Source organism: Rhincodon typus, chromosome 15 (assembly GCF_021869965.1).
Source record: "Rhincodon typus isolate 14 chromosome 15, sRhiTyp1.1, whole genome shotgun sequence".
Taxonomy (NCBI): Eukaryota; Metazoa; Chordata; class Chondrichthyes; order Orectolobiformes; family Rhincodontidae; genus Rhincodon; species Rhincodon typus.
In genome coordinates this window covers 29,793,626-29,811,813 of record NC_063346.1, presented here as the reverse complement: position 1 = coordinate 29,811,813, position 18,188 = coordinate 29,793,626, and the positions used below count along the sequence as shown (strand labels likewise).

The 18,188-nt window shown below is 37.5% G+C and overlaps 1 protein-coding gene and 1 pseudogene across 1 annotated transcript in view; one reads left to right on the top strand and one right to left on the bottom strand.

Annotated features, from left to right (window-relative positions):
* The window catches only part of slc7a9 (solute carrier family 7 member 9), a 62,014-nt gene that overhangs the window by 2,486 nt on the left and 41,340 nt on the right, over positions 1–18,188 (bottom strand). Inside the window, exons 9-12 of the mRNA XM_048605909.1 lie at positions 6,040–6,143; positions 4,320–4,416; positions 2,455–2,604; positions 751–925 (exon numbers count right to left, since the gene is read on the bottom strand). Of these exons, the coding sequence (XP_048461866.1) occupies positions 751–925; positions 2,455–2,604; positions 4,320–4,416; positions 6,040–6,143 (526 nt within the window). The remainder of the gene's footprint in view (positions 1–750; positions 926–2,454; positions 2,605–4,319; positions 4,417–6,039; positions 6,144–18,188) is intronic.
* On the top strand, positions 1,964–2,138 carry LOC125485077 (annotated as a pseudogene).

Sequence of the window (18,188 nt, the reverse complement as noted above, 5' to 3'; positions counted from 1 at the left end):
CCAAACCCACCAGCTCGGCGAGCATGACTACAACCTCAGTATTTATATCTGTGACCCATTTGATATTACTTGTGTGATAGCTGCTACTTCCACCTGCCTGCTGGAATAAATAGCGTAATGATAAGTGGTCTCATCTTGTGTTTGATAGTAATGTTCTTACAAACCCCAGAGTTTAAAAACAACATCAAATTTACTAGTTATATTTTGTAAATTGAGATGATGATATTTTAACTAGGCTAGTGATCCAAAGGTCTAGTCTAAATTAATTATTTACGGGTTTAAAATACATTATTTAATTTCTTGCCCCACTTCTAAGTTTCATATCATGCCCTCTCAATCCCATCATAAGCCAGCTTCTTAGGGTTTCAATTTGAGATATATTTAAGGACTGTTACCACTCCAACAAAATCCTCACTGACTGTTCTGGTTCTTCCCTCTAGTTGCACTTTTTCTTGATTCTAATCTCTGCATGAGGAATTGATTGGACCTTGATCAAAGGAATACAGCTCAGATATGGAATTCAACATTGAAATTTAACCTATTCCCACCCTGTGCTGTATTGCTCCATCACTTAAAAAGATGACTGGGCTCATTCAGTTTAATCATCAAAGGTTACATTCTAGACTGTTTTTAGGATAAACATACTTGAATTAGTTTATAATTTGAATCACTTCATTATCTGTTTGGTTTGGTATTGCTAGTTGTCAAATGAACTGATAATTATATTAAACAAAAATAGTGACTACTTACTAATCACTTTTTGGGTCCAGCTGAAGTGAAAGTAAATGAACAGGACGTAAAATATCAATCCTCCACCAATAAATAGTGAACAATATAAATATGCCAACTCTGGAGAGTCAATGATTGGAGCAAGAACCAAGTAGATAGAGACAATAGTCACTATAATTGGAAAAACCATTGGGATCTGAAACAAAAAAAGGTTTAACAATATGAATACAGGAATGGTTTGAGTTTTTTAAAAAATCAAGTCACGTTTCTGACATCCAGAAGCCCATCAACAAGTACAAGAGCTCTAATTCAACGTAAGAACGAAGACCAGGAGTAGGCAGTTCAGCCCCTCAAGTCTGCTCTGCCATTTGATACAATCGTGGCTGACCTCATCTCAGCCTCAACTCTACTCTACTCTACTCTCCTGCCCACTCTCTACGATCCTTCAATCCATTAACAATTAAAAATCTGCCTATCTCCTCATTAAATTTACTCATTGTCCCAGCATGCACTGTAATCTGGGATAGTGAATTGCACAGATTCATGACTCTTTTAGAGAAGTAAATCCTCCTCATCTGTTTTAAATCTGCCATTGTTTATCCTAAAACTATGACTTCTTGTTCAAGATTGCCCACAAAAGGAAACATCCTCTCTATCTATTTTGTCAATCCCCTTTAGCACCTTCTATGCCTCAAGTAAATAGCCTCTTACTGTTATCAATCCCAAGGCCTAAGGTGTTCAATCTCTTCAAAAGACAAACCTCTCACCTCTGGAATTGATCTTGTGAATTGCCTCCAATACAACTGCATCCCTCCTCAAATAAGTGGAACAAAACTGTACTCTAGGTACAGTCTTACTAATACTAAAACCTCTGATTTGTTTTTGCATCTAGAAGTGCTCATGCACACAACTGAATTTTTTCCCCCAATCCTAAATCACCATTTTTTTTAACTTATTAACCACCACCAGTAAATTACTCACGTTTTCCAATTGACTAATATATTTGCAGAGCCAATTAAGGGCAATGCAACCTACCAATAATGTTCAAGTGAGGGAGAGGATCTGATCTGTTTTCTCTATGTAAATGTTTAACTTTGTAAACACTTTAACTCAACAACCATCCTTCTGGGTACTTAAGACACATGCTTTCTTGGAAATGAAGTCTATAGTTCACTGTTCCAAATGATTTTCTGACTTCTTTTAAAAAAAACCTCAGAACGGAAACCACGCATCTATTTATTATCTAGACTATATTATAGAAGTGTTGTTTCTATTCTTATCAGCTTTAATATCTGATACGTCCTTTACTTAAAGACCATATATTAATCTGATTTTTGGAGCAGGGCTTGCTGCATTCACTCCGCGCATTGACCTTGTATTGCAGTGTTTCCAGGAATGGAGGGGGGTGGGGTGGCACGGTGATTCCACCCTCAGGCGACTGTCTGTGTGGAGTTTGCACATTCTCCCCATGTCTGCATGGGTTTCCACCGTGTGCTCCGGTTTCCTCCCACAGTCCAAAAATGTGCAGGCTAGGGTGGATTTGCCATGCTAAATTGTCAGTTCAGGGATGTGTAGATTAGGTGGGTTTATAGGGGGATCAGTCTGGGTGGGATGCTCTGAGGTTCGGTGTGGACTTGTTGGGCCAAAGGGCCTGTTTCCACACTGTAGGGATTCTATGATATACTAATACATTCATATGGGAAAGAAAGACCACATAACTCTAACCTTTACTGGTCTATTCAGACTTTTTCTTGTAAATCTCATAACAATCAGGGAGAATGTAGTCAGTCCATAAAAAATCCAGGAAGCAAAGCTGAAGTAATTTATAAGGGTGTTAATATCCGCTGGAATTATGTAGACAATAGCTAGAAAGCCCTGAAAAATAGAGTGCAGTATAATAGTTAGGTAACTGAAGAGTGGTTACAATTGAAATTACATTTAATACCAGGAAATTTATCAGCTGATTTTAATTCCAAAAAAGAACAGAAAAAAACATCATCAGCAAATCAGAAGTCTTCTTAAAATATCTATTCCACATGTCTCTTCCATTGAATAAAAGTACTGTTTAGTTTTTTTTTGTTCTGTATATGCTAAAAAGGCCTGTTTTCTATTGGATCAGAATTTTCCAGCAAACCTGTTTCAAAACACGAATTAGAACTGTTGAAGAATGTACCACCTTATTGTACTAACTTAACCATCAAGAAAGAAAGTGCCCATTCTACCCCCTTATGATGCGAAGATACATTCAGGGAGCAATTGCTTTGGTTTCACAAGCGTTGTTGTTTTATTTAGCAGCTTTAAGGTAAGCACTTTTAGAATTATTGTTCAATCCTGGACACAGAAGCCCAACTAATCTTTTGTTATGAAGAACTTTGATATAATAAGGAGGTCTACAGAATGAGACTAACCTGTTAAAGTATCTACTAAAGTATTAAATTTCTACATTTGTTAATTTTCAATGGCAAAACTTGTCTTCATCTATCTTTCTGATCTGTTGTAACTTAGAGGTTTGTGGTAAATTATTATGCAAGGTTATATTGTTGACTTTTGTTTTGTGATAGCTTAGTATAGAGTCATAGACTCAGCACAGAAATAAAAGGTTCTTCAGCTTTTTGACTATGCCCCAGTCAAAATGAAGCATTCAACTATGCTAATCTCATTTTCCAGCACTTGGTCCATAGCCTTGTACGCATTGGAATCACAAGTGCACATATAAATACTTCTTAAATGTTATGAATGTTTCCATCTCGAACACCCTTACAGGCAGTGAGTTCCAGATTCCCACCACCCTATGAGTGAAAACAATTTTCCTCACATCCCCTGTAAATCTCTGCCCCTTACCATAAATCTATGCCCCTTAGTGATTGAGCTCTTTACCAAAGGGAAAAGTTCTTTCCTGTCAATGCTCCTCAATTTTATACATCTCAATCATGTCCCCCCTCAAAACTCTTTGCTCCAAGGAGAACAACCACAGTCTATCCAATCTCTCTTCATTACTAAAACTCTCCAGCCAGGCAACATCCTGGTAAATCTCAGATTAGACAATGATGATGGTGTAAAATACTTGGCTTATTTTCACTCTTTATTCATTCTTACATAAATTTTGAACTGAATTCAGGATTTAGACTTATGTTTGCATTCGGTGATGTCATATCTACAAGTTATTGGTTTCTTGACCATAAATAACTAACTCTAATCACGGCTATTGCTAATGAAATGGCACCAGATAATCTCATAATACAAGAAAAGGAATTCTGTTTAAGTTGCTTTTTAAATGGCTTGCATTCTAAAGCACTATCATAAAATACAGACCCATGACAGTCATAGTTAGTTTTCTATGGCAAAGCTTCAATTAAGTTAGGTGTGTTGGACTAGAATAGTAAGTAATTTTCACACAATCACAACATTTTCAACATATTCAGATACTTATTTGGACAGTGTATAAAATTTTTATTGATGTTGACTTTCCATTATTTCTATTGCTGTGCAAACACCAACACAATCTTACTGCCATTTTATTATCATTTTACAGCATAGTACCAGGCTTTTTGAATTTTTTATAGTTGTAATTGAAAGCACGGATCACTTACATTGAACAGGAGAGCCGGTGAAGGTGTTAAATATCTGACATTGATGTACGACAAAATCTTAACCATGTGACCCTCACGGGCTGTGACAAATGTAAGTCTGTTTAGAAAAGATGAAATCAGAACAACTCCTCAGATGCACAAAAAAGTTTTGGCTATTAGTTAATTTTCACAAACCAAAGAGAGCTTGAAAAAGACTGTTGTGTACAGACTGATAGGAGCATACTACATTTTTGTGATCAGTGTTTAGGAGTACCGAAAGAACTGCAGATGCTGTAAATCAGGACCAAAAACAGAAGTTGCTGGAAAAGTTCAGCAGGTCTGGCAGCATCTGTGAAGAGAAATCAGAGTTAATGTTTCGGGTCCAGTGACCCTTCCACAGACCCCAGAAGGGTCATCAGACCCGAAATGTTACCTCTGATTTCTCTTCACAGATGCTGCCAGACCTGCTGAGCTTCTCCAGCAACTTCACTGTTTAGGAGAAAGTGAGTTTGTGCCTGTTTCCCTCTTCAATATTAGCAGAGAAAGTATGTTTCTTTTTTTAAATGTGCATGTCAATCTATTTCATTTATTTGCCATGTAACAATGTTCCCTGAGCCAGAAGCAGATTATATGACTGAGCCAGGCACTGAAAGGAAGTAGAAATAAGTTGAAAGGAGCTTGCACCTATTGATAACATATGTGATCTTTGCTCACAGGGTGGAACTGCTGTGCACTCTGTCCCATTGTTATTCGGATTAGTGTAAACAGAAAGGCACCTATCTCAATGATCCTCATCTCGTCACTGCCTCCATCCAGAATTTGATGCCAATTGCTATCAGCTACATCTGTGGAACATTTGCCCACTGCTTTGAGTCAGTTGGACTCGCTTAATGTAGAACAGGGTGATTTCCTGCTCTCTGACCAATATAACGAAAATCAGAATTATATCACAAGATGGTTGCAACATAGAAGGAGCCCATTTTTCATGCGGCTCACTGCAAGAGCAAATCTGTAGCTCTGATGCTTCTGCAATTTTTTTTTCTCTCTCTGCATAAAAATGATCCAATTCTCTCTTGAAGCCAGAATTGAGTCTGCCTCCACCAAACACTCAGGCAGTGTATTCAGGATGCTAACCATTTATTGCATTAAAAAGCTTTCCTCTTTTTGCCATTGGTTCCTGTGCCATTCATCCTAATGAGAGTGTCCTTTTGATTTTGACTGTTTTACCAATTGGAAACATTTCTTCTTACCTATTCTGTCAAGACCTTTCATGGTTTTGAAAACCTTTATTAAGCTTTCTCCCAAACATCTCTCCAAGGAGAAGGGCTCAACTTCTCTAATACAACTCCAATATTTTAGGAATACATGTTATTTTCCACATTGGCATTACAGACTTACCTCTCAACAGTGAATTACTTGAACTCCTCCAAAAATGAAAGCAGTTTCATTCTTTGAATGAGTTGGTTTCCACAATTGTGTTCATTAAAGCTCCCCTCTTGTGCATCATGGTGATGTGAAAATTTCACAGCTTTCACCCCCTCAACTATAAAGTATATTTTTTAAAACAACGGTGTATTTTAGATTATTGTCTTGCCATATTGAGAGATGAGCTTATGGATAACATTTGCAGTGGTTTGGAAGTAGATTCCTGTTCATACACTTAGCCAAAGAATATGTGATACATTGGAAACAAATTAGGAAAATGCATATTTGTTTTCGGTTTTGATGAATTTTTTTTTACCTGCCAGCTGTGAAACAAGAACCATTTGCAGCTCCAAAGGTAGAAAATACGACAAAAAGTGGAACTAGCCAAGAAGCTGGTGCGAGGACCCGATCACCAAAAGTCTATTGCAATAAATGAATGATGGACAAGGTCACAAATTTTCCTATTACAATGGCAAAGAATTTAGGAAGACTTTTAATTTCATACATAATTCTAGTTAGTGGAATGTACAGTAAAGTTAGAAGACCATAAGAAATAGGAACAGAAGTAGGGTCATTTGGTCCCTTAGTTTGTTTTACCATTCAGTAGGATCATAGCTGATCCAACATTTCTCACATCCAGATTTAAGTACAATACTAAAGTTTTGGCACTTAAAAATCATTCAAATAATTTATAATTATTGTAATATTTGAATTATTTCTCTTTAAGTCATTGGCTGTTCTTGTGCACTATGAGCTAAAACTTAATCAGAGATAATTGTGTATCACACTGAAAACCTCTGTAATGAAAAGATGGTAATCTATGTTTTCCTAGGGTGGAGGTAGCTATTACAAGGGGGCATAGTTTTAAAGTGAATGAAGGTAGATATAGGGGAGAAGTCAGAGGTAGGTTCTTTACTCCGAGAGTGGTAGGGGTGTGGAATGCGTTGCCAGAGAGGGTAGTGGAGTCGGCCTCAATTGGGGGCATTTAAGCGGCTATTAGATAGGCATATGGATGATAGTATAAGGTAGGGGTGGAGGTTAGATAGACCTTAGGTTTAGGGTAAAAGTTTGACACAACATCGTGGGCCAAAGGGCCTGTACTGTCTTATGTTCTATGTTCCATGTACAGTGAAGCTTTTATGCTGCCTACTTGCAAATGACTAAGATAGAGTCAATTGACACCTGACTGAAACTTTCAAACTTCACCGAAGTTTCATATGTTGAGGTTTCAGCCCAGGTAGCACACAATAATGTTGGAAATATATGAAGAGAAACTGATTCTTTTTCAACATATTTTGGGCATGTTCTCAAATCAGTTTTAATTGGAAGACTTATAAATAGATCAAGGTCACTACTGGATAATATATATTTAGATTCTAATTACCATCTGCACAGATTCTCTGGAGGAACTATTTGACCTGCTTAAGAGAGTGTATTTTATTGGACTTCCTTCTGTTCAAAGGTCTTGATATGCAGAATCTTTACTGCATAAGTGGATACATGATCCTGATCCTGATCCTGATATGAACCATGGGTTCCTATGCTCAATTCAATTGAAAACTTCTATGACATTTAGTAGTGAAAAAGTGATTTCAAAACAAAAATCAGGAAAACTGGACACTAGTTTGAAGTGGAGTATTATAAATCCAGTTGTGGCAAACTGGTTATGATCGGTGCACCTCTACATGCCTATTATGAGAGAAAGCTATTGAGATTTCAAGGTTGCACTTCGTAAATTGAACATTTTATTTTACAAGGCTAACAGATTCTGGAAGTTAGTTAGAAAATGTCCAAATATATGTTTTGTTCAGCTCTTCCAATGTATATTATTTTAATTCTTATCCAAATTTGCATCAAATTCGAGAATTTTTCTAAATTGTTACATCTAATTGTACAATCTTACTTCTAGTTGTGAACTTCTATACTCTATATATAATTAAGCCAATTGCAGTTCAAAATATTTCAATAAACTTTGACAATGATATGAAGCGTTACTCCATATTATCTGTAACTTAAGAAATCTTGATATAGAAACATGGGCAAAATGATGCATCATTATTTCCTATTTAATTTAATTCTGTTCTGACTGTCAAACTTGTATTAAATGTGTACATGATCTTTTTAGCATAAATTGTTATTAGGCTGAATAGGGGACTACAGATTTGTATACAAGTACAAGAGAATATATACAAGAATAAATGTAATATTCTACCTATCAGCTTTAAGTAAATAAAGATGTTTTAAAAGCAAATATTTCCTGAATCTACAATCATTTACAATTTACTTCCCATACCATAAATGACATGGGTTGATTATCACTAATCAATTGTGATTAATCAAATATCTTGAATCACTTTTCTCTTTGAGTTTCTCTGATACTAGCTACCTTTCAGTTTCTTTCTGACTTGCGTTTTGGACAGAAGGAAGAATTTGAGCTGTAGGAGGGTTCTCAAGCTCTCTATTCAGATTTCCTCTTTCAAACAAATAACACAGACAGAGTTTGTCTTCAATCATCACTAGATATGCAATTGTATCTGGTTTATTTCCAACTTTGTACCAGTTCAATTTGATATCTCTCTACTTTTGGTTACCAAAACTAATTTCTTGATACTGCTTTCGTACAAACTATTCCCGTGTGCTACCAATGAAATTCCTCAAATAATCACTCTCTAAACCTTTTTTCTATTCATTATGGGACATCGGATTCAATGACAGGCCAGCATTTATTGCCTGCCTTTAGCTGTGCTTGAATGGAATGCCTTGCTAGGTTATATCAGAGGGCCGTTTCAGAGAATCACATTGCCGTGGTTCTGAAATCACATGTAGGCCAGGCCAGGTGAGGATGGCAGATTTCATCCCCAAGTGTGAGAATGGTGACTGACGACTAGAAAATTGCAAATGTTGCACTCTTTTCAGAATAATGGGGAGGGATAAGCCCAGCAACTAGAGGGCAGTTAATTTAATATTGTTGGTGTGAAACTATTAGAGATAATACTCTAGAACAAAATTAATTGGCATTTCAAAGAAGTACAGGCTAATAATGAAAGTCAACATGGATTTGTTCAAGGCCAATTGTATTTGATTAACTTGATCATATTCTTAAGGTAGTTTAGAGGATTGATGAGAGTTGATGTCGACTTTATGATGAAACTGTTCAAACATGTTACGACAGATGTCTGGAGTAGATGGGACTTCAACCCAGACTTTCTGGCCCAGAAGTAGGGACACTACCACTGCATAATAAACTTGTTAGCAAAATTAGCAAAATTAAAGCTCTTCGGATTAAAGGGACAGAGGCAGCATGGATACAAAATTGGATAAGGAGAAGAAAGCAGAGAAAATACTGAATCTTATTTACAGGCTGGGGAAAGTGGTGTTCTGTGAGGATTTGAATTAGGACCGCTGCTCTTATTATTTACATTGTATGGTTGTGCACACAGGGCATAATTCCAATGTTTGCAGATAAACTCAAATGTCGTGAACAAAGACTTTGGGAGGATTTGGACTGGTGAAATGGGCAAATACATGGCAGATGCAATTTAATACAGGTCAGGAATCCTTTATCCAAAAACCTCAGAACCAACTGGTTTTCAGATGAAGGGCATTTTTGTTTCTTGGATCTAGTTACTTGGTCCTTTCAGGTCCAAAAATATCTAAAAGCAAAGTTTTTTTTTTCCCAAACGGCCCGAACAGACCCATAGACATGCTGAGTTTGGCACTTTGAAGAAAAACTTCATTTTTAGGTTTGTTCAGGTCCATTCGATTCAAAGAAAGTATTTTTTCCAAAAGGGCCAGATTCAGTGTGTCAACAGGTTTGTTAGGGTCCACTTCCAAAAGGACTTCTGTTATTTTTAGGTCTTTTCAGATTTCAGATGTTCAGCTGATGGATACCTGACCTGTAATGTGAAATGATACCTTTTAGTAGGAAGAATGCGGTGAGGCAATAGAAACCAAGTGCAGGAACACTGAGGGCTTAATTCTTTAAAGTTGGCAATGGAAAATGCTAGATTTTATAAAAGCATACGGAATCCTGCATAATAATAATGATATTTAATAATAGAGCAATAACAGTAATACAGCAACAGAGTGCAAACAAAAGGTTATTTTTATATGTCACTGATTAGGCCTCAGTTGGAGTAATGTGTACAATTCTAGGCACTACACTTTGGAAGGATGTCAAAGCCCTTAAGAGAACTTAGAAGAGATTTACTGTGAGTTATCAGGGATAAGGAACTTCAATTACATGTAGAGAATGAAATGTCTGGGGTTGGTCTCCTTAAAGTATAAAAGGTTAAGAGATGTTCAAAATCATGACTTGCTTTGATACAGAAATAAAGAGAAATTATTTCAGAGTCAGTATGCAGAAGGCATGGATTAAAGCTGATTGGCAAATGAGCTGGAGATAACATGAGCAAAATATTTATTTTCTGCAGTCTGTTATGTCCTAGAATGCACTGTCAGAAATGGTGGTGCAAGCAGATTCATTAATAATATTCAAAAGATAGTTTAAAAAGTGGCTTAACTGAGAGACTTTAGATGGCTATAGGGAAATTGAAGGCGTGTGTGATTACTTAGATAACAAAGAAACAACACACTTCTTGCTTCTAACAAATTGCTCTTTCATTTTTCAATATTGTTTCACCAAATATTGCTGACCCCTAGGGACCTTTTACTTAATCCAAGTTATTGCATCTGTGTATATAGGTATATAGGTAAATTATTTCAAGTAACTTTCCAATAGGTGGTTTACTTTTTGCACATTTGCACCATTGCCTTATTCAATGATGCAGCAATATCATATGTAAGCAAATATCCTCCTCCTTATTTGCTGAAGTCTAGATCTTTTTGTTTTATATCCTAGAAGAGTGTATGATCTAGGAACTGATAATTATTCTATTTGCAGTACTGCTACTGGATTCAACACTGCCTCATCTGGACTATCATGTTCACATCTGCCAGCAATTACTACACAGACCAATGACTTAGCTGGACAAAACAGCCAGCCAATATTGAATTACCAAGTCAGATAAGGTTATTAGGAAAAAAGAATCATTATATAGCTAAATTTTAAAAAAATATGACAGACATGCAACTCAACAGCTGTTAAAGTCTGAATAATAAATATTGATAATATTCAGAATGTATGCTTTGATAACAGCATATTAATTCTAGATATATTTCAACAATGTTATGCAAAATATTTAAACCAAAGTCTAACAGTATTTTGATTAGGTCAGTTTCCAAAACAAAGAACTACATTCAAGAACAAAATGAAACTGGAACAGGCCCAGTTTTTATTTAATTAATTTCGGCTTGAAGTAGGAAAACAGATAGCTTCAAAACATTATCAAAGGTAGAATAGGATTACATTTCATAAATTTAGAGCAGTTGATGGCTTTTTTATCATAGACAACCAATTATTTTGCGATAACCAGTAGATTACGTCAAGACAAAGTTTGCATGCACTAATTCCCAAACAAACATATTCATCACTTGAATATGACACCATATCATGCTTTTCATTGTAATGGAGAAGCAACAGTGATGTTAAATAGAATGAGAAACCTAGATTTGTTGAAGTAAACTGTACAATCTAATTACTGCAACAAACAAAACAAGCACAGTGTATGTTTCTCAATTAACCCTTAATGGGTCACTATGCTCTTTCCTCCTCATAATGTGATGTTGCAGGAATTTTGATTTGGTTCTCCCGTACAAGATTTGGAAGTGAACAGTCTGTTTAATCTATTGTAACTTCTCTGGTTTGTAAGGAGAGAACTGGAGAGAGTCAGTCGTGGCTCAGTTTGTAGCATTTTTGTCTCTGAGTTAAATAAATGTTTCCCCATGTTTACATCTTTTGCATTTACCTTTATTCTGTCTCTTCTGGATACTTATTCCACTGCTATTAGAAAAATTTTTTTCCTTATTTCTCTATCACCTTCTGAGTTTAAGGCCTAATCCATGACTTGAACTTAAAAATCAAGGCTGACATTGCAGTGCAGTACTGGTACTCCACCATCTTTCAGATAAGCAGTTAAACCAAGGCCCAGTCTGTCCTAAGATAACAAGGTGTACAGCTGGATGAACACAGCAGGCCAAGCAGCATCAGAGGAGCAGGAAGGCTGACGTTTCGGGCCTAGACCCTTCTTCAGAAAATGTAGTCTCCAGTCTGTCCTGTCATTTCAATGTCAAAGATACCACATCAGTATTTTGAAGATGATTGGGGGGGTCATACCCAGTTAATGTTTACCCTGCAAACAGTTTCACAGAAACAGATTATCTAGTTATTATCATGTTGCTGTTTTTGGATGTTAACTCCGTGCAAACTGGATGGCAATTTTCCAACATTAAATAGTGGCAAATATGACATTAGCCGTGGAGAATTCAAGGTGTCCCGTGATTCTGAAAGACACTATATAATTGTGAGTTTGCTTTTAACTGAAGTTAGTGAAATCGAGGTGAGATTTGTTTATAACTGTTACTCTGTACATACAGTCCGTAAATGTATAAAAGCAGACACAGAGTTTGATACAGTGGACAGGAGCAAAGTCACAATCGGACAGCAAGCTAAATCCTACTGCCATACAAAATGCATTGTTTATCTTTTTGATTGAGCACCTCACAGCCTTCTGGACTTAAAACTGAGTTCAACAGTTTCAGACCAAAATCCCTGCCCTCTGTTTTGTTTCCTTTTCTTTACAAATATGGTCTTAGAGTAGTTAGTAGCAGAAATTGGCCATTTGACCCTTCAAGCTTCCTCTGCCATTTTATAATAGCTGACCTGATTGTGGACTCACCCCCAGTGCCCACTCTTGCCTACTTCCTTTGATTCTTTCAATCTGTCTATTCCAGGCTTGAATAAATTCAATAACCCAGTCTCCACTGCTTTTTGGGCGAGGGAACTAACAAATGTCACAGAGAAAAATAAAACTCCTCAGTTCCGTCTCCAAAATAAGGCCTCGTTCCTAAGATATGCCCCCTAGTTACAGTGTCCCCCACTAAAGCAAATTCCTCGCTGTATCTATCCTATCAAGACCCCTCAGAATCTTATAGGTTTTAATAAGATCATTTCTTATTCTTCTAAGCTCCAGTGAGTATAAGCTTAAAAGCTGTTCAACCTTGCTTCATAAGACAAGCCCTTATCCCAGGGATGAGTTAGGTGAACCATCCCTGAACTACTTCTCAGGCTCACAGAATTGTTACAGTTGCGAAGCAGGCCATTCCACCATCTATGTTTGCACCAGCTTTCTGAATGAACAATTCCTCCAGAGTCATTCTCTCACCTTGTCTCTGTAACCCTGCACACTGTCTGTTATTGAAACAGAACAAATTCCCTTTTGGATGGGTCAGTTGAACCTGCCTCCTCCATACTCAGACAGTACTTTAATTACCTGCTATATGGCAAAGTTTCTGTTCATATTGCTTCTGATTTGGTAATTATTTTGTGCCCTCTTGTTCTCAACCCCTAAACAACTGGGAACAGCTTTTCCCTATCTACCCAGTCCAGACACCTCTTGATTCCATCAAATCTTCAGCCATGTCATCAGTGAAAGCTTGTAAATAGTTTTTTTTAATTTCATTCACGGGATGAGGGCATCGCTGGCCAGGCAGCATTTATTGTTCATCCCGAATTGCCCAGAGGGCAGTTAAGAGTCAACCACATTGCTGTAGGTCTGGAGTCAAGTCACATGTAGGCCAGACCAGGTAAGGCTGACAGTTTCCTTCCCTAAATGACATTAGTGAACTAGATGGGTTTTTCCGACAATTGACAATGGATTCACGGTCATCATTAGATTGTTAATTCCAGATATTTATTGAATTCAAATTCCACCATCTGCCATGGCGGGATTCAAACCAGGGTCCCCAGAACATTATCTGGGTCTCTGGATTAACAGTCCAGCAATAATACCACTAGGCCATCGCCTCCGCTGTTGAGACCCCAGTTCTGATTTCTGTGATGGGGGTTAGTTTACTTGGTTGGCTGGACAGCAGAAAGATGCCAGCAGCATAGGATTAATTCCTGTACTGGCTGAGGTCACCATAAAGGACTCTCCTTCTAAATCTCTCCTCTTGCCTGAGGCATGGTGACCCTCCAGTTAAACCATCACCAGTTGTCTCTCTCTCTAATGAGCTAGCAGCCATCTGGTCTGGTAAGACTAGGGTGATTTTACCTTTACTGATTCCTGTATCACTCCACTAGTAACAATTTGTCAATTGAAAGAAAAAACCAGTGTCCATTTCCTCTGCTTTTAATCAGTTAACCAATCATTTATCCATACTAATATAATAGCCCTACACCACGTGCTGTTATCAGTAACCTTTGAAGTGACACTTATCAAATGCCTTTGAATTGCAAATACATCACATCTACAGGTTCTCCTTCATCCATTTTTCTTGTTTCATCTTCAAAACATTGCAAATAAATTAATTAAACATAATTTTCCTTCCACAAACTCACATTGACTCTGCTTGAGCCCATCATAATTTTTTTAAGTGAAATTCACCATAATCCCAGAGGACCACAGACTGCTTTCTCGTTAGAGAAAAATAACTGGTGGTGAGTTTAACTCGGGGATCAGCACTCCTTATGAGACAAGGTGAGGTCAACAAGGCAGAGCCTACATGGTGACCTGAGCAGGTAATAAATGTGCACTGTTGGCATCACACTGCCGTCCAACTAATGAGCTTTCTTAGTGTCCTGTTATAACTTCCTTAATAATGGATTCTGCCAGTTTCCCTGTGACAGATGTTAGATTAGCTATGTACAGTTTTCTATTTTCTGTTTCCCTCCTTCCTTGAATAAAGAGTTACATTTATTATTTTCCAATCCTCCAGGATCCTACCAGAATGTAAAGAATTTCAGAAAGTCATAACCAATTCTCTATCATAGCCACAGTCACTCCTTTTAAGACCCTAGGATGCAGGTTCTGGGGGCTTGTCAATCCCGAGGCCTTATATTTTTTCTTAAATTTCTTTGCTAGTGATGGTAATTATTTTAAATTCCTTTCTCATTTTAACCTCTTGATTTTCAACTATCTTTAGGAAGTTTTCTAAGTCTTCTACAGGGAAAACAGACCAAAATCTCTCTTCAATGCCTCTACCATTAATTTGTTTCCCCCTATCAATTGCCCAAATTCTCTCTCTAGAGACTTACACCAGCTTTAGTTACACTTTTCCTATTTAACTACTTCTAAAAGCTGTTGTTATCAGCTTCTATATTATTGTGCTAGCTAGCTTCCTCTCATTCTCTGCTTTCAACATTCTTAAAGGTTTTTTTTGCCAGTATTTGAAATGGGTTCAATGTTCTGACCTATCAGTAGTCTTTGTAAATGAGTATAATATTTCTTTCAGTTTAATAGTGTCTTTAATTTCCTTATTTAAGCATGAATGGTGCATCATTTTCAAGGAGTCTTTAGTTCTCATTGGGATAAATCTTTGTTGAGAGTTATTTAATATCACCTTACAAGTTTATCACTGTATTTTTACTGTCCAACCATCTAACCCAGTTTCCCAGTACATTCTAGCCAGCTCTATTTTCATGCCTTTTTAATTTTCTTTATTTAACTTGTGGAACATCAGTACTAAGCTCACATTTCTCCTCTTTATCCTGAACATCTATGATTACAATCACCTAGAAACTCCCTTAACAGGAGGTTATTATTTGATCCCGCTTCCTTGCTCATTATTGGGTCTAAAATAAATCTGCTCCTTCATTAGCTCTAGAATAAATTGCTCCAAGAAGACATCCTGAACATACACAATCAACCTATTTTCTAGGCTACCTTTGTGATTTTGATTTGTGTAATCTACATGTAGAATAAAGTCAACTATGACTATTACTAACAAATGCAGAGAATGTTGATGAGACTCAATATGCCTGACACCATCTAGAGAGAGAGTTAACATTTACAAACTACACATGCACAATTGAAAGCATACTATCCGGGTGCATAACGGTTTGGTATAGCATCTGCTCTGCCCAGGACTGTATGAAACTACAGAAGGTGGTATGCACAGCCCAGACCATCACCGAAGCCAACCTTCCATCCATGAACTCTAATTACCGCAGAAAGGTGGCCAATATCATCAAAGACCCATTGCACCCTGGTAATGATCTCCTACAACATCTTGCGTCAGGCAGAAGATACAGAAGCTTGAACACATGCACAAGAAGGGTCCTGACCCGAAACGTCAGCTTTCCTGCTCCTCTGATGCTGCCTGGTCTGCTGTGTTCATCCAGCTCTACACTGCATTAGGTTCAGGAGAAGCTTCTTTCCAGCTGTTATCAGATTATTGAATGGACTCTAGCCTCAAATAATGTAACCTGCAATGTAACCTGTCTGCCTCTAAGTCTTTTTGATCTGTACATCCTTTGCTTGCTGTGATCTGCCAGTACCACTCGTAAACAAAACTTTTCACTATTTCAGCACATGTGACAATCAATCAATCAAAACAAATCAAATCAAATCAAACATTTCAATTCTGAGATTATTCTTCTTTAGAACTGAGTGATGTTGGAAAATGACTCTGGATTACTTGACCAGTGACATTACCACTAATGCACCACTTTTTGATTTAACGTCTCCAATTTTTCATCCTCCCTTTTACGCTCTCATTTGACTTTAAAACCTATTACAATTCTAATATAGCCCTGTTCTGTTACTCATTAACCTTAAACATTCAGCTTATTTCTCTTCCCAGGGATGATACTAGACTAGCTGTGTATTTCTAGTATTTGCAAACGTTTATTATGGGGTTTGAGCTTTTGAATAAGTTTTAGCTATGAATATATGAACATACAAATCAGGAGCAGGAGCAAGTCCTTCAGTCTAATCCACTATTCAATAAAATGACTGATCTGATGGTAAACTCAAATCCACGTTCCTACCGACACCTGATAATCTTTCACCCTCTTGGCTAAAATAATCTGTTTACCTCTGCCTTTAAAAAAAACTATTCAAGGACTATGCCTCCACCATTTTTTCAGAAAGAGAGCCCCAAAGAGTCATAACCTTTGGAGAGAAAAAAAGATCTTATCTCTACTCTAAATGGAAGACCGCTGACTTTTAAACAGAGATCCTTTGAAACATGAAGCTCTATCACCTCACCTTCCATTCATTCCCATCAGCCCCTCACAACCTCCATGACAACCTAGGCACCCAACCCATGCCACACGCACTACTCACCTATCCCCATTGTTCCTTACAGCCTGAATCCCAAATTAATACTAATTCATGCTAGCCCATGACCCCCAACCCACCTTCTTTACCCTTACACACACCGTGCAAACTCACATAACAGGCAGATCATATTCTGATATGAAATAAAATATCTGTTACACAGATCACTATATTAAAAAAAAGTCCCTTTCATGAAAGAGATGACCAAGTGTGGAGCTGGAGGAACACAGCAGGCCAGGCAGCATCAGAGGAGCAGGAACGTTGATATTTCGGGCCGGGACTCTTCTTCAGTCCTGACTCGAAACGTCAGCTTCCCTGCTCTTCTGAAGCTGCCTGGCCTGCTGTGTTCCTCCAGCTCCACACTTCATTATTTCTGACTCCAGCATCTGCAGTTCTTGCTATTTCATCCATTCATGAAAGCCTATTTAATACATTTAAATCCCCTCAAACACTTAACCCCTTAAAAAAAATAAAAATTATATTCATAATCCCACATCACAAAGATAGTCTCTCTTAATAATTTCTTAAATAATTGCTGTAAACAACTGTGAACTTACAAACCACAACCCACTCACCGACCCTGCTCCATTGTGATAAAGACAGTTTGTGGAAAGCAACTAATGTTTAATATTGTAATAACTACATCACTTAGGCTCATGTCAACAAACAGCTATTGACGTTGCTGGAATTTTTATTTTAAGTTTCACATAGACTGGATCTCCCTCTTTTACTATTTTAACTAGCTGATGATTTAAATAAATTGACAGCTTGATAGTTCTACAGTCCTTATGCACCCTACAAGATTATTCACAACACTCTAAAGATTTGTAAATTGCATACTGCAAAGCAATCGGTCAAGTGAAAATAGGGTCTGTGTGAAATCAGCATTGGGTTTGAAAAAGCCTGTTGTGTTTGGGTTACTACGTAGTTGTAATGGCCCACCCTACTTCCCTGATCAGTGTTAATGAGATCTAAGAAACAGTGGGGTGCTGGAGTGGGACTTCCACATGCAGGTCCTGCCCATTGGCTTCAAACATCTGCAGCTTCATGAAAAGCCAGCCCAATATACTTAAATATCCTTGAAAAGCTACTGTTTTCTTTTGATTCTATGTTAGCAAATGATTAAAATAATGTCAGAGATAGTAGGAACTGCAGATGCTGGAGAATCCGAGACAACAAGGTGCAAGGCTGGATGAACACAGCAGGCCAAGCAGCATCATAGGAGCAGAGAGGCTGACGTTTCGGGCCTAGACCCTTCATCAGAAAAGCCTTTTCTGATGAAGGG